This window comes from Athene noctua, chromosome 15, assembly GCF_965140245.1.
Source record: "Athene noctua chromosome 15, bAthNoc1.hap1.1, whole genome shotgun sequence".
Classification (NCBI taxonomy): domain Eukaryota; kingdom Metazoa; phylum Chordata; class Aves; order Strigiformes; family Strigidae; genus Athene; species Athene noctua.
Window position 1 is genome coordinate 19,343,865 of NC_134051.1, and position 14,649 is coordinate 19,358,513.

General features: G+C 56.6%; 1 protein-coding gene across 2 annotated transcripts in view; it reads left to right on the forward strand.

The window, feature by feature from the left end:
* Positions 1 to 613: 613 nt before the first annotated feature.
* The window catches only part of PRKCB (protein kinase C beta), a 133,123-nt gene continuing 119,087 nt past the window's right edge, over positions 614 to 14,649 (forward strand). For both annotated transcript variants that reach the window (XM_074918890.1, XM_074918889.1), the window contains exons 1-2: positions 614 to 881; positions 1,386 to 1,417. In XM_074918890.1, the coding sequence (XP_074774991.1) occupies positions 709 to 881; positions 1,386 to 1,417 (205 nt within the window). In that variant the 5' untranslated portion in view covers positions 614 to 708. The remainder of the gene's footprint in view (positions 882 to 1,385; positions 1,418 to 14,649) is intronic.

The window sequence follows — 14,649 nt, forward strand, 5'->3', positions numbered from 1 at the left end:
CCCGGGGCCCGTGCCCGGTGCCCCCCCAGGCCGTGGTGCCCCCCAGCCGCGCCGCTCCGGGCACCGGCGTGTGCCGCCTGCGCCGAGCACCACCGGGGAGCAAAACAACCCCGGCCTTGACGCGGGGAAGCCAACGACTCCGTCCCCCCCGGCGGGCAGCTCCCGGCAGCACAGACACCCCCGCGCTCGGGACAGTTTCTCTGCTGTGTTTTTTTTAATTTACTGTCATTTCCGTCATGATTAACACCATAATTGTGATTGACCCCCGTCCCCAACTCCTGCTCCTTGTCCCACCGCCCCCCCCCGACCCCGGTGCCCCCCCCGCGGGACGCAGGTGCTAAATGCAAATGAGAGGCGTGGGCGGAGCCTCCCCAGGCACCGCCCACTGCACCCCACGGCGGGGAGTGAAGCGGGGAAGGGGTTTGGGCCCCCCCCCTCCCGCGGCGCTATGCAAATCACATGCAAATCATCGGGGCGTGGCCGCGGGCGCGCGCGGAGGGCGGGGCGGTGTTATGCAGATGAAGGGGCGGGGCGGGGCAGCGTTATGTAGATGAGGGGGCGGGGCGGCGCCGGGTGTGTGTCGGTGCCTCCCGCCAGCTGCAGCCCAGAGGTGCCGAGCGCCGCCGAGCCCCGGCCCAGCTGCGGGAGCCAGAGCCGGGCCGGAGCGAACCGGAGCGGGCCGGAGCGGGCCGGCAGCCCGCGCACAGCATGGCCGAGCCGCCGGCGGCGGCGCCGGGCCCCGAGGGTGAGGAGGGCCCGGTGCGCTTCGCCCGCAAAGGCGCCCTGCGGCAGAAGAACGTGCACGAAGTGAAGAACCACAAGTTCACGGCGCGGTTCTTCAAGCAGCCCACCTTCTGCAGCCACTGCACCGACTTCATCTGGTGAGGCGCCCCCGGCACCCCGCCCGGCCCCCCCCTCACCCCCGGACGCCCTGAGCTCCGGGACCCCCAGCCTGGCCCGGCCCGGCCCCCCCCTCACCGGCTCCGGGACCCCCGGCCCGGCCCGGCCCGGCCCCCCCCTCACCGGCTCCGGGACCCCCGGCCCGGCCCGGCCCGGCCCCCCCCTCACCGGCTCCGGCCCCCCCGGCCCGGCCCGGCCCGGGCCCCCTTTCAGTCGGTCCGGCCCCCCCGGCCCGGCCCGGCCCGGGCCCCCTTTCAGTCGGTCCGGACCTCTCGGCCCAGCCCGGCCCCCCCCCGCCCGCTCCGGGACCCTCAGCTCGGCCCGGCCCCCCCCCACCAGCTCCGGGACCCCGGCCCGGCCCTCCGCCCCCCCCTCCGCCGGCCCCGCGGTGTTCAGCCCTCAGGGACCCCCCTCACCCGCGGGCCCCCGCCGGGCAGGGTCTGTGCGGGGCCGGGCCCTCCCTCACGCCGCCTCTCTCTCCGCAGGGGCTTCGGCAAACAGGGCTTCCAGTGTCAAGGTCAGTGGCCGCGCTGCGGGGGGGTCGGGGCACTGGGGTTTCGGGGGGGGGTGCAGGCACCGTGTGTGTCCCCCCCAAACCGGGGGACCGCCCGCGGAGCATCGCGGCCGGGGCTGAGGGCAGCGGCCCCGCGGGAACCGCCGTGCCCAGCCCGGGGGAAGCAGCTTAGTCATTTTTTTTTAAATATTTTTTTTTTTTTTTTAAATCAACTGAGCAACCGGTCGGTGTTTTTAAGCCGGTTGGGTTTCGGTACTGATGATGAGCGCCCAAGCCGCCTGATAGATCCCCCCCGAAAAAGGCAGAGGGAAGTTTATTGTTTTTAACGTCCTTCCTAGGAAAACGCGTCCGTCGGCGGCCGAGGGGCGGCCGGTGCTGTCGCCCCGCAGCCTGGGAGAACTTGGATCCCTTAGTTGTGTTGCTGGGAAAAAAACCGAGGCTTTATAACAAAATCTGTTGCAGCAGCTTCTGGGTGACTACAGCCAGAATTATTTGTCCTGATGAGGCTGGGATGCTGCAGGGGCTCTTCGGGGCTCTCTCGCGGCCCCTCGGGACACTGGTACGGATGAACTGGGCTCTCTGGGTGCTGGGAGCTCCCGTGGCCTCGCCGCAGGCTGCCCGCGGACACCCGGGCGGATCCGCTGCGGGTCGCACCTGCCGTGGGGAACGGGCTGGGCTCGGGCTCAAACCCGGCTGGTGCTGCAGTTGCTGGCAGGGAAATTCTGCTCTTATGAATATTTGGGGCAGAGTTTTATTTTGGCGGGTGGCTGAATCCCAAGTTGAAGGTATTTTGCATGAAAATGAAGCAGCTGTACAGCTCTAGTCTCAAGAACGGCTTATTTTGGCAGCCTCCGTTTGTATGGGGAGCAGAAAGCAGACCCTGTCCCCCGGTTACGGGGTGGCACACAGTCAAAACTCGGGGTGCCGCGGGGGGGTCGGGGTCTCGGACGGCGGCTCGGCCTGCGCTGTGGCTGCGGGCGGGAGGGCTTTGTCTTGGGTGCTCTCGGGAGCATCTCTGCAGGCGCTCCTACAAGCAGCCTAAGTCTAGCCCAGTCTAAATGCTGCTGCTGCTCATCCTTAGCACTTGCCTTAGGAGTAAAACCTTTAAAATAACAAAAGCATCTCCCCGCCGCCTCCCCCCAAGCCCCCACATAAAGGCCTGGGCTGGTGCTGCCGAGCGGAGGAAAGCAGATGTGGAGACTAAACCGTGTCCTAGTGGTGTTACTCAAGGTCACAGCTTCCCCTGGCACCTGAGGTTTCATACACGGGCGGTGAAGTCGTGTCGCTCGGAGGAGTTTTGTGCAGCTTGTATCTCTTACTGTGGGTCTTCCCAGGTTTACCCAGCTGTTCATTCTCTGGCTTTCCTGGCGGTGCAGGCAGTGTCGTGCCAGGCGTATTTGTGCAAACACAACGCCCCTGAGATTTGAAGTGTGCTAGAAAAGCTGGTGGGGATCATGTGCTGGTGGGGCAGGGCTTTTCCTGTAGCGTTTCTAGCGCTTTGCTCGGTTCTACCATAGCATTCCGTATCAGATAATTGGAGCCTTTTCAAGTCTCTCTTGCAGCCGTTAGGAACTATTGTCCAAACCTGTAATTGTGTGCTTGTTTCAAGCTTTATCCTTTAAATGTTTTTAACCGGTCGGTGCGCGGTCGGTTAACAGGACCCGCGGAGGTGGGCTCAGACTTAAGGCACAGCCAGTGCCCTCCGAATGGGGAGACCCTCCACAGCAGATGTTGAACAGTGCAGTCCTGTCCTGTGGTTCTGGGAGCAGGAGCCCTTCTCGGTAGGACGCTGTGCTCAGTGATGTCTCCAGAGGTGTGGGACTGGTCTGTAACGTACCTTTCAAAACCATTTTCCAGGTTATTCTGGTATTGCAGGCATGAAAACTGCGTTACTGCATTGCAATAGGAAACGCTGCAGACTGCAGTAACGTGGAACAGACCATCTTTACCCCAAATACCTTCCTAAAATCGGCGATCCGTGGATTTTCACGTCCGTCCCCTCCTGCGAGGTGCCGGGGTCCTGGGGTGAAGGCGCTGCCGTTAGCGAGGCAGAGTGTGGGCGTGATCCTCCCTGCGCGAGTGCCTCGTGCCGTCGGCGCCCCGCGGCGGAGGGCACGCCGTGTCGGCGGGAGGAGCGCTTCCACCTTGGGCAGTCGAGCACGAGCTAGAATTCTCTCCCGCCTGCCGTCTGCTTGGAAATCACAGCTACCCCGGGGGGCTGCGGGAGGGAGAGCCTGGGGTGCCAGGGCTGGCGCCGCTCCTGCCCCCGGACCGGGCCGAGCTCCTGCGCGGGCGCCGTCGCGGCGCCGGTACCGCTCCCCGTCGGCAGGGAGCACGAGGTGCGGGCTCCGGCCCCTGACGCTGTGCTGCAGCTGCTGTTGAACTGGGTAAATAAGTCATATTTACATGGAAGAAAAAAAACCAAAACCAACCAACAACCACCTCGGGGCTAGCTTTTGTTCAGGGCTTCTCTTTCTGCAGCTCTGCGGGGCTTGCAGTAAGCTTTGGTTGCGGTGTGTAGCTCTCCCTTCACTGAAGGCAGCTTTAATTCAACTTTAACAGCTTCCCCAACTATTTTATCCTCTTGTTCAGCGGGGAGGGCCGGAGATGAAGCTAAGGCACATGCCTGTCTTGTTTCTGAGCTGGTTCCTACTGCCATGCTTGCTTTAAGTAGGTTTTCACCTGTGCCCTGATTTCTTTCTAGGGCATTTGCAATAATTAGGTTGTTAATTAGCTCATTACTTGTGACTTTTGGCAGGAAGTTAGCAGAAACTGACTCTTTGTAGCTTGAAATACTAATGGATACCACAAATGCCACTTAATTGCTTGCTAATCTGCTTCTTATCCTTGTATACAATCTCCTTCTTATCCTTGTATGCATCTGAAGACTTCCTGGGGTAGCGTCTTTCTTCAGAGCCAGAAAGCATTTCTGTGCCTGGGCAGCAGGAGGTCTGTGCGCAGGCGGCCCTGAGGAGCAGGGCTGGTTCTTGCAGGTTAAAGAAAAATATTATTGGAGGGGTTGGGTAGGAAGAATGAAGTGCTGTGGATGTGCCAGGAGCTGCCAGAAAGATGAACTCTTCCTGGGGGAAGCTCGACGTGCACTGGCTGCGTGTCAGCCCGGTACGGAGGGGGCTTTCTGACTCGGTTGCAGCTGGAAGGTACGCGAGCTCCCATGTGCACTCATGAGTAACAGAGAGAAAGGGGTGGACGTGTTCTCCCCGCCCTGAGTTTTGAGGTCTGTCTGTCCTACACCGCTACCAGGCATCACGGGAGGAGGGAGAGAGCGGCCCCTCAATGTCTGCGGGCTCTCTTGGTGAAGGAACGACGTGTGGCTAAGTTGCAGCTGATGGCTTTGCTCTCTCGCTTCTCCTAACTTGAGAAGTGCTTTGAGGATGATAAAAGAAAGGGAACTGGTTTCAAAGCTGTTGAGAGTGAAATTCTTGGTCTCGTTCTCAAAATGTGCCGCTTCTGGGAACTGGTAGCTTTCCCTTTGTCTTTTCTCTCGTGTTCCCTCCTTGCCATCCTTGACGTATCTTTGTGCTCTCGTCCCAGCTGCTCTCGGTCCCTCTGTGGGTTAGGGTACAGGCTGCACTGGAGGTTTTGTGAGGGGGCACCTCACCGAGAGCCGGGTTTGTTAAGCCTGGACTCGCTATTGCAGCGGCTGGGCTGGGCTTGAACCTGGGAAGAGCAGGGGAAGAGGTGCTCACATAGAGGTGAAGAGCCACGTAACGTGATTCTCACTTAGGAGCAAAAAATAACCTGCATCTGTTACTGCTTTCGTGTGTACAGAGTAAGTAGAAAAGATCTTGGAAAGAAGAATCTTGATTCCTTAAGAGGAGAAGGGGAAAAAAAGAAAGCATCGTTCAGTAATGGATGCTTAGATCTCATGCAGTAACTTTTCTGGAGGAAATGTGTACTTCTTATCCCTGGGTATGACTCAGTAAGCAAAGATACTCTTCAGGTTTAATCTCTTTCCAAACTTCATACCAGATATAATTCCTTCTTCCAGGTTTTCTTCTCCCTGTCCTCCCAATCCAGTGTTCTCGCTTTTTGTGTTTTTTGCAATTCAGCGTTTAATACCAAAACTAAGCAGCTGGAAAATGGCAGGCGGGCCTTACCTTTCAAGCAAGTATTTCTCTCTTGCTATCTGCCTTCAAAACCCACCCTTCCTTCCCCCACCTCGTCGCTGCCCTCCAGACGGAAGCGAAACCCATAACAGCTCTGGTCGTAACTGCAGCTCGTGCTGCTGCTCCGCGTTCTGGTTTGTCGCCATTAACTTCACGCAGGCGTTCAATGTTGTGCTTTTATTGACTGTATTAAGCAAGTGAGAAACAAAAGCAAAACAAACTCCAATCATTCAGAGTTGCCTCAAACCCCGTAATTTCGTGTCAACATATTATGCACACTGGAGAAATGTTAGTGTTCAAATAGACTAATTAAAAATGTTACTGCAATTACTTTTGCAACACAAATGATGCTAATTATATAATGCTGCAGAAATTGGAAACATAATTTTGGAGGGTTTTTTTGTGTGCCTTGCAGTGGTAATACAATTCTTGATGCGGCGGCCACGGGAGCCCCGTGCTGCGGCCGCTGGGGCAGCGCCTGGGAGCAGGTAGAAGTAGAAAGGGGAAGTCGGTCCCGTCCCCCGCGCTGCACCAGCTGCGCTGTGGTTCTGCAGAACTGTGAGTGCAGACAGAGCCGGCAGGGAAAATGGGAAGATGTGCCCCGTCACACTATGGTCGAAGGACCAAGTCCCCTTCAAAGACTCAGTTTTAAAGCCTGAAGCCTAGTCTCCCTAATCCTGCTCCTTCCTGAGCTGGATGCCTGCAGCTCGGAATTGCAGCTGGGGAAGCAGATCTGGTTTGGGAGGAAATCTGGGCTTGCAGGAGCCTCTCGCAGCGCGGGGTCTGTGGCTATCGGGTTCACAGGGATCACTCGATATGTTCAGCCCCGTTAGTGTCTCCTTACAGTGCAGAAGGGTTCATTCGAGTTTCTCAGTGGAAGTGGTTTCTCTTTTCCCTCCCCCTTTGCAGTTAGCGTGGTAGATTTTTTTTTCTTACCTCCCGAGATAGCCATCATCCTGAAAGGATTTTAGCCTTTGGTAACGAGGTGGTCTGTGTCCTTCCTGGGGTGTCTGTCGCTGACCAGTGTCAGCAACAGGGAGCTGGGCAGAGGGGCTCAGAGCTGGCCCCGGGGGGTGTTTGGGGGCCTTGGGGGTGGCAGGAGGGTTTGCATCACATCTAGCTGGTGTGTCTGTCAGCTGTGGCTCCACTGCCGAGTTCAAACCACCACGGTATAGGAGCCGCTGCCATGATTATTCTCCGGGTATTGAGTATTTCAGGGGAATTCAGTGCCTGGGCTGTCTCTAAGGAGACTTCTCAGCAAGCAGTACAGGCGTTTCTGTACATCTGCTAGCTCACCTGCTGGTGATCCTACAAATTGGTACGGCCCACGGGCTCCTGGGCGGGTGTGTAGGGCAGCCTTGCACTGGCAGTAAGCTGCGGGCGGACGCTCACCTGTTCTGGTGCCAGCAGAAGATGCCGGGGCTGCGAAACAGAGCAAGATCTTGAGGGTTTGATATCTGGCGTAGAACAGGAGGTGGGGTCGAGTCTCCTCTCAAAACTTGTTCTGAATTCTGTTAACTGATGAGGTTTTATCTCGAAACTCAAGCTCGAGGAGTTGCACAAGCCCTCCCAGGCAGCGAGCGTGGCTCCTCGTTCTTCTGACTGCACTTGAAAAGGCAGAAATCTGAACACGCTTGAGGGGCTCGTCAATGCCACCCAGTCCCCCTTCAGATTTATCAGCCAGTACGTTGCGTGATCCCAGTGACTAAGAAATTAAGTTCTAGCTGTGCCCATAATTTAGTTCAGGGCAGAGCTGCTTGGAACACGTCATTGTAAAGTGCAAGTCAGAAGGGGAAGGTTAAGTGCTCCCCCCTGCTCTGAATCGAACGTGTGGAGTAAGGAGGAGGGATGCTGATAATGCTGGGTGGGATGGGATTTTTGCCCAAGAGAAATGCTTGGGTGGATTTTTCCTGCAGAAGCCAGCTGTGCAGAGGATTAGCGCTGTACGTTAACAGAAACAGAGCTCTGGACCTGCCAGGGTCTGACCGTGGGCCGGGGGCTGTTTGCTGCCTGTGTAAGGCTCCGGCGTGAAGGACAGCGGAGCAGCGCGGAGGGCGCTGGCAGAGCTCTGCGATTAATTCCTCTAGCGTGGCTTCATGAATCATTATTCTGAAAGTCCACAAATTAGAGCCATTTAGCAAAGGTGAGTAACAAGGTCCCCGTAGGAGGGGGTAACTGTAGTTCTTTTGGGCAGCGTGTTCCGCGTGTTCTTCAAGGGCTGTAACCCAAGAAAAAGGCAGCAGAAGCAAAATCGGAAAAGCAGGAGTCCTTGTGCAGTGATCCTGGATGCAGCCTTGGGTTTCCATCGCCCTGCTGTGGTGACGCCTTGCGTGTTGCCGGCACGAACAGCCTTCGCTCTTCGCTGTCCCTGATGGCTGGGCAAGGGGAAGAGGGAGGAGGGAGCGCAGGGTGCTCCAGAGACCCTCCGGCCTTTTCAAACGACGCTGTAGGAAACAAAGCGCCGCCAAAGAATTGTTCAGTCCTTGGTGGTGTCCTGTGCCTCGAGTTTTAGCAGGAGCTCTGACTGGAGCCAGAGCCACTGCGCTCCCTGGAGTGAGGCGTTGCACTCAAATCTTGTACCTAGAGACGTGGGACTGGGGTGTCTGGACCCGAGTGTGGTAGGAAATGAGGACTCTCCCTTGGGTTGCACATTTCCCTGGGAAAAGACAGCTGTGGGTGCTGCTTCCCCGCTCTGAGCCAACCCCACCAGCTCCAGCTCACCAGCCAGGGATGGGCTGGTGTTGGTGACCGCTGTGCCTGGGCCAGGAGTCCCGTGAGGCAGAGGTGGTAGGACTGTCAGAGCTGTAAAATGGGCGCAATAACGCTGTAGTCCTCCAGACAGTGACCCCATGGATGAAGGTGAGAATCTCTCTGGAGCTTTTCAGCCCATCAGAGCTAGTGTTAGGGGGTGCTTCCTGAGCACAGGGGCTATTGCCCCAACAGAGAAGGGACTGTCACTGGGAGGGACTTGACCCTGGCTGGCCCTGACCTGCCAGCCCGGAGCAGCCATCACCGAGAAGTCAGTTTTTCCACCAAAGCCACAGAAGGGGTGGGGGAGATGAGAAGAAAGCTCCAGTTGTGCGGTGCTCGGTAGCAGCCAAATCCTTCACATTAAGCAGAAGCAATTCCCAGAAGTAGCTGTGCTGGCTGTAACTCTTCCCGGGAAGGCAGCGTTCCCAGCCACGAGCTGCTGCTGGGGAGAGTTGCACCCGATGCTGCGCGGGCGCAGAAGTGGCCGAGCGCTTGCTGGCTTTACCCGGGGGGTGATGAGGATTCCTGCGGGCACCACGCAGAGCAGCAGCCCTGGGGGTCTCTCCCAGGGGGTTGCTCGGCCCCCTCGGCGTGTCTCATCCCAAGGAGCGGCGGGCTGTGAGGCAGCGAACGGCTCTGACTGCCGTGAGCTCTTGCCGCCGCGGCCAGGGGCGGCTGCCGGGCTCAACGCCTGCGCTCAACGCCTGCGCTGCGGACCCCGGCGCTCGCTCCCCTGCACGTCCTCCTGCTGCACGTGGCCAGGGCTCCACCGAAGCACCCACGGGATGCTCTGGCCAAGCAGCTTTCTCCTCTTCGGAGGTCGCGTGTTTGACTCTTCTGTGTTCAGTGCTGGCTGGCCCCAGCGCCGTGCACAGGGAGGTGGTTGGCAGCCGTTGCCTCCTCTAACAGCTCTGCCCCGTGAGAAATATTTCTGCGGGTTTGTAGTTGGCGAGAAGAAGGGGGGTGAGCAAAAACCTTCCTCTCCTCAGGGAGCAGCAGGAATTGGGGGTGCCTGGTGCAGGGCTGGGGTGGGTGTGCGGCCTGGGTGTGCTCCTGGTGGGGGCTGTCCCTCGAGGAGAGGGGCATCTCCACACTTCTCAGCTGTTTTGTGCTAGCACCGCCATGCTCTCTGTTCTGATTATCTTAATATAGGCTGCGAGTGATTTATTAGTCCTGTTCCGAGACCAACCTCCAGTGGAAAAATAAATTAAAATGTTCTCCTTATGAGTAGGCCACCTGAATTCTGTATAATTAAAACAATAACTTGCGAGAGGCAGTCCTTTTTTCTCCCAGTCAGGATTACTTAACTGTTCGTGGACACAGGAGGAAGCACGACAAGCCCTTACAGGGTCCCGCTTCATGCAGTAAGTCATCCCTCGCCATCGCTTCCGACAGCTGATCCTGGTTCCCTGTGAAAGGAAATGCTTTTCGTGAAACCCGGCAGCGCTGCTCGGGCAGTCACGGTGCTGCCGGAGCTGGGTGCTGGTGCTCAGCCCGGCGTCGGCTGGTGGCCACGGGGATTGTCTGCTGGCCACGTGCTGCCCTGCAGCCTGTAAATCCCTTCAGGATGGTTCCCCTGCAGCCGTGTCCTCTGCGCTTTGCTGCAGGCTGGGATAGGACTTGTTATCATCTTCCTGCGCAGGGGTTACTGGAAACCAGCTACTTTCTCTTCTTGTTTACGAAGCACCTCTTTCTGGAAGGTGGCCAAGGCCGGGCAGACCTGGGCTGGGGCAGCGGTTGCTCTGCTGTTAGGTGCTGATAAATGCTGTTTAGATGAAGATGTGATTCCTTCCCTTGCTGCTCCGGCACGCCTGAGTTGCCTGCGCAGTGTATCCGCTGGCAGGCGGGTGGGGATGGCGCGCGGGCCGGGACCAGGCGTGTTGCCTGCCCAGCGCTTTGTGCCTCACAGCTGACCCGAGGCGTAATTGTGGCTCTGTTCAAGCTGGTTTTGAGGGATTTGGGCTGAGTTGCTCAGCTGTTTGGAGCTGTCCTGCTCTTCCCATCGTGCGAAGGGACAAAAAAAAAACCCAAAACACCCACCTCCAAACCCACAGCCCTGTTGTAGCATCACACTTGAATCAGCGAGTGCTTGGGGTGAGCACCTGTATCCTCGTTAGCCACTTGCTTTCAGCATTTAACTTCTGTTAAGGTCCTCCTGCCCCAGCTGAAGCGCGTTGATTGCTGAAAGTCTAACACGTTTGAGTTGCATCTCGTCGGTTTAAATAATTTGCTTTCATCTTCCATATTTGGTCTCGCTTTTGTGCCAGATTTATAAGTCTTGTCTAAATATGACAGGGAGAATATACTGACTGCTAATCCTAGCTGGACAGGCAAGGCCTGCCAGAAGACCCAATGTTAATGAGCTCCGGCACATCCACGTTACTGGGCTCGCTAATCTGAGACTCGTTACAGTCCAGCTCCCCTTCAACTGGCTGTTTTCCATCCAGTTAAACCTGTGTTTTTCCAGAGAGCTGGTCTGCTGCGAGCGTTCCTCCTGGGGGGTGGGAGTGCTCACTTCCTTCTGGGCCCAGGTGGGAGCCAACCCGGGTAAATGTGTTTTGGGGTGGTTGGGGAGACGGGGAGACAGTCAGTGGCTCTGCAGGGGGTCTCGGGAGCGGCGGGGTTGAGCTGGGCGCGTAGTTGGTGTCAGGAGCTTGGGGGGGGCTGTGCCTGAGGGCAGGGGGAGGTGGGGGGGTGCTCTCGGGGTCGTGGCATCGCTGGCTGCTCGGGGAGGCTCTGCCTCTGCTCTTGGTCGGGGGTCGTGTTTAAAAACTTCGGTCTCCTGTGGTTCTGGTCTTCCTACATTCGGGATTGAGTCAGCGGCAGGGAGGCAAAAAAAAGATTCTGATGCCTAACTCTCAGCCTTCAGCCACTCCTCTTCCTCATGCTGTGACGCCGGCGCGTTTGAGCTGATCATGCTGCTCGATTCCTCCCCGTCTTCTGTTGCCATGTGAAATGATGCAACAGTAATAGCTTTACCTTTGGAGAGAACAGTTGAATACCTTTATTCTGACGGTCTGAACAGCGAGCACATTTAATAGTTGACACTCTTAGCACATGAACAAATGCATTTTCATGATTTCCAATTATAGCAGAAGAATGAGAAAGTGAGGTTGTGAAGAGGAGTGAACGCCGTCGTGGCTCTCCTGAATGGCTTCATGAAACTTTGCTCGGTGACATAGCTATGAAGTCAGGAGTCAGGACGAAGATTGTTTTATAATATCAGTAAGAAGCCGGAGTGAGGGGGAAGTGGCCCACGAATTTAATTTGCATCACTGAGTGGATTAGCTCCTGACGCAGTGCAAAGTCATTATTTACCATGTCTCCAGATCTGTTGCCTTTATCGGTGCAACCGTTCGGAGAGAGGCTGATTCAGAGATCATTACATCTCGGTGTTTTACTTGGCGGGGACTGTTAACACTTGCCTTGTAAGCAAAATGATGGTGCTTGTCAAGATTGTTAATATTGTGCCTACCCCAAGAGGCTGAGTAATTTGTTTTTAGTTTTTTTTTTTTTGTTCTTTGCATTCATTACACTAAATACTTCTGCTTTAGCTTGGCTTAGGAAGAATATTTGGAAATACTCCATGACTTGCCATTAACCTCGAGTAGCCAAGAGGAGAAGGAATGCCTAAGCAATAAAAAGGGTGCAACCTGTGTCCCCGGTCTCTGGGACGGGTGGATCTTCCCCCCCGTGCAGCGGGGGGACGTGGGGGGGGTCGTGCAGGGTTGGGGCGCTCGCCGCTCTCGGCCTCGCTCGGGTGCTGCAGCCCCTCGGTCCCCAGCAGTCGCTATCGCTCAGTCTGGGCGTTGTCACCTTTCCCGCACTGATGGAAGATTTATGCACAGCTTGAAATAATCCCCCAAACGTTATTTATAGGCTCTCCAGAGCTTGGCACAGTCTTTGCTGTGGAGCAACCTTTGCCATGTCGTCATGGTGGAGATTAGCTTTGTCACAGGTTTCGGTTTGCGTTGCCTTGTGGGCTGCTTTGGGAAAACAGCCTTTAAGGAAGAGACTAAAATCCTCCATGTTTGCCTGGTTTCTGAAGAGTTTGATGAAAGAACTCGCTTTTTGTGGGGGGATGGATCAGAGCAAAGTGCCCCCTCGTGCTGTAATTGCCAGTGGAGAGGGTTTCTGAGGATGGCAGAGTGGGTGAGAGGGGCCGTCCTAGCAGGGGAGGGAAGGGCTGAGCAGGACACCTCTGTCTGTCTGTCCTGCCCCCTCCCCAGCCTGCCGTGGGAGATGCTGCTGCTCTCCGCTTGCTGCCCTGGGAACGGCTGTAAAACTGAACTAATTCGCATTGGTGTGATCATGCGTCTAAGGACCATCTCCAATAGCTCAGTCCATTAACTTCCAAATTTGCCTCGTTCGTTTCTGTTTGATGGAGAGGTGCCTCAGGGCCAGAGTCTTCTGGAAATGAGGCTTGTAGGTCTGTAACAGCAGTGAGTTATTCTCCTGGGTAAAACAAAGTGACCTTCGTGCCAGCTGAGAAGCTGATCTCAGAGTTTGCTTCTGGGGGTTTTTCCCTGCCTCGGACACCCGTATCTGCATGCTCTTGGCCTGGCAGCTCACCCTGCGAGCTGTCCTCTTTGGAGGCCGGCACGGCTCCATCCCAGAAACCTTCTCCCATCGGGTCACCTCCTTGATGCCATCTCCTCCCAGCTGGCGGGGGGAGCCCCTGCCCCACGCCACGGTGGCTGCCTGCTGGAAGAGGATTGTGCTGAAACAGCAGAGCTCCTGCGTCGCCGTCGAGTCTCCCAGGGCTGCCCCTTCTCCCCCAGGTCTCTCCGGGTGCCACGCGTGGGGTGGGCCCGCAGGCCGTGTGGGATTGCGGGCGACTGGAGCTGCCTCTCGGCCCCGGGACGCGCCGTGCTGCACCGGCGCGAGGCGGCCGCTCTGCCCGCGGCCTTTACCGGCCTTGTCGGAAAGCTGCAGAGGGTGGGATGCTGGGTGGAGAGGTGTCCTGGGACCCGTGCTCTCGCGGCACGTGGCCAGGAGCGGCGGGGGGAGGCGCCGGGTGCCAGTCCCGGCTACCTCTGCCCCGACACCATCGGCAGGAGGGCACGGCAGATGTGCCGCGGCGGTGGTAGGGGCGTAGCTTCTGACCCGGAGTCTCCTAGGGCTTCTGGGGTGGAAAAAGTCTCACTTACTGGGTCATTTAGAGACTGAATCTGGGCTTTTGGCAGGAGGAAAGGCTTTAATTAGCTGCTGCTCAGTAGGGCTGCTATTAGATCTTCAGAGCAAGATGTTGCTGGACTGGAAAAAATGTAACAATAGCTCATTTGCTTAGGAAACCATGATGGTGATTTGCATTTTGGTTGAGTACTAAACCCTTGTAGAGAATTTTTCTAAAATAACTTCAGACTATGGTTCGAATTCCTTCCTTTTCTGAAACTGTATGAATATCTGTCTTGGTGCCAAACAGTTTGAATTCCTTTGTTTGCTGCTCTCGCCCCGCTGTAAGGGAAGCGAATGTCTGTCTGGGTTGTGGACAAGTACTGTCATCGAGTACTGCATGACAAACGGCTTGCTTCGCTCAACCTTGGAGCAGAATTAAATTCTCCCTTATTATGTACCCAAAAGGATTTTTATTTTTTTCCTCTAACAGCAGTCCCTCTATTGACCTGAAAATACTCAGGAGACACGTACTGGGGTAGGAGGCTTTGCAGCATGTATTCTGAATCTCGGCTCTGCTGCTAGTTGGAAATAAGGCACTTTGAAAGACATCCTGGAAACTCGTTTCTGCCTGTCTTGGCAGCTTGCACAAGACGATGCTGAGAATTGCCAACGCAAAAAGAGAACAAACCTCCGTAACCATGGGCTGGCTGTTGCTCCAGACTCTCTGCATCTGCGTTACCCAACAGATGAGGACAGCGGCTGACTTGCACGGGCCGGGTGTCTGAAGGCCGTGGCTCCGTCACAGCGGTTCATGGGGGGCAGGAGGGGCCCCCCAGCCATGTGCTGCTCGCTCTTGGGAGAGCAGGGAGCTCCAGGCTGTCCCTGGCCCCCCCTGCTCAGCTGGGCTCTGGAGAACCCGGGGCTGGTTTTCCTCGTGAGCATCTCCTCAGCTTGCTGGGGAGGTTTTCTGCACGGTCTTGGTCTGCATCACTGGAGAATCGTTTTGCTTTGATCTAAGGCTTTGCTGCAAGTGGTTACCGTTCCTTTCCCAAAGGAAAAGAATCTCCAGAAATCTCCAGGTGTTTTAGCCTCAGTGTGCCATGCTTCAGAAGACGAAGTTCCTTTGGCTTTCACCTGGCCACAGTTCGGCCAAGTGGCGAATTGCTAAGCGAGAGCCTTGTCTTTTAGGTTGGTTTTAGCCGTTTCCCCAAGCTGGCATGAGAGTCGCTTGGTTGCGTG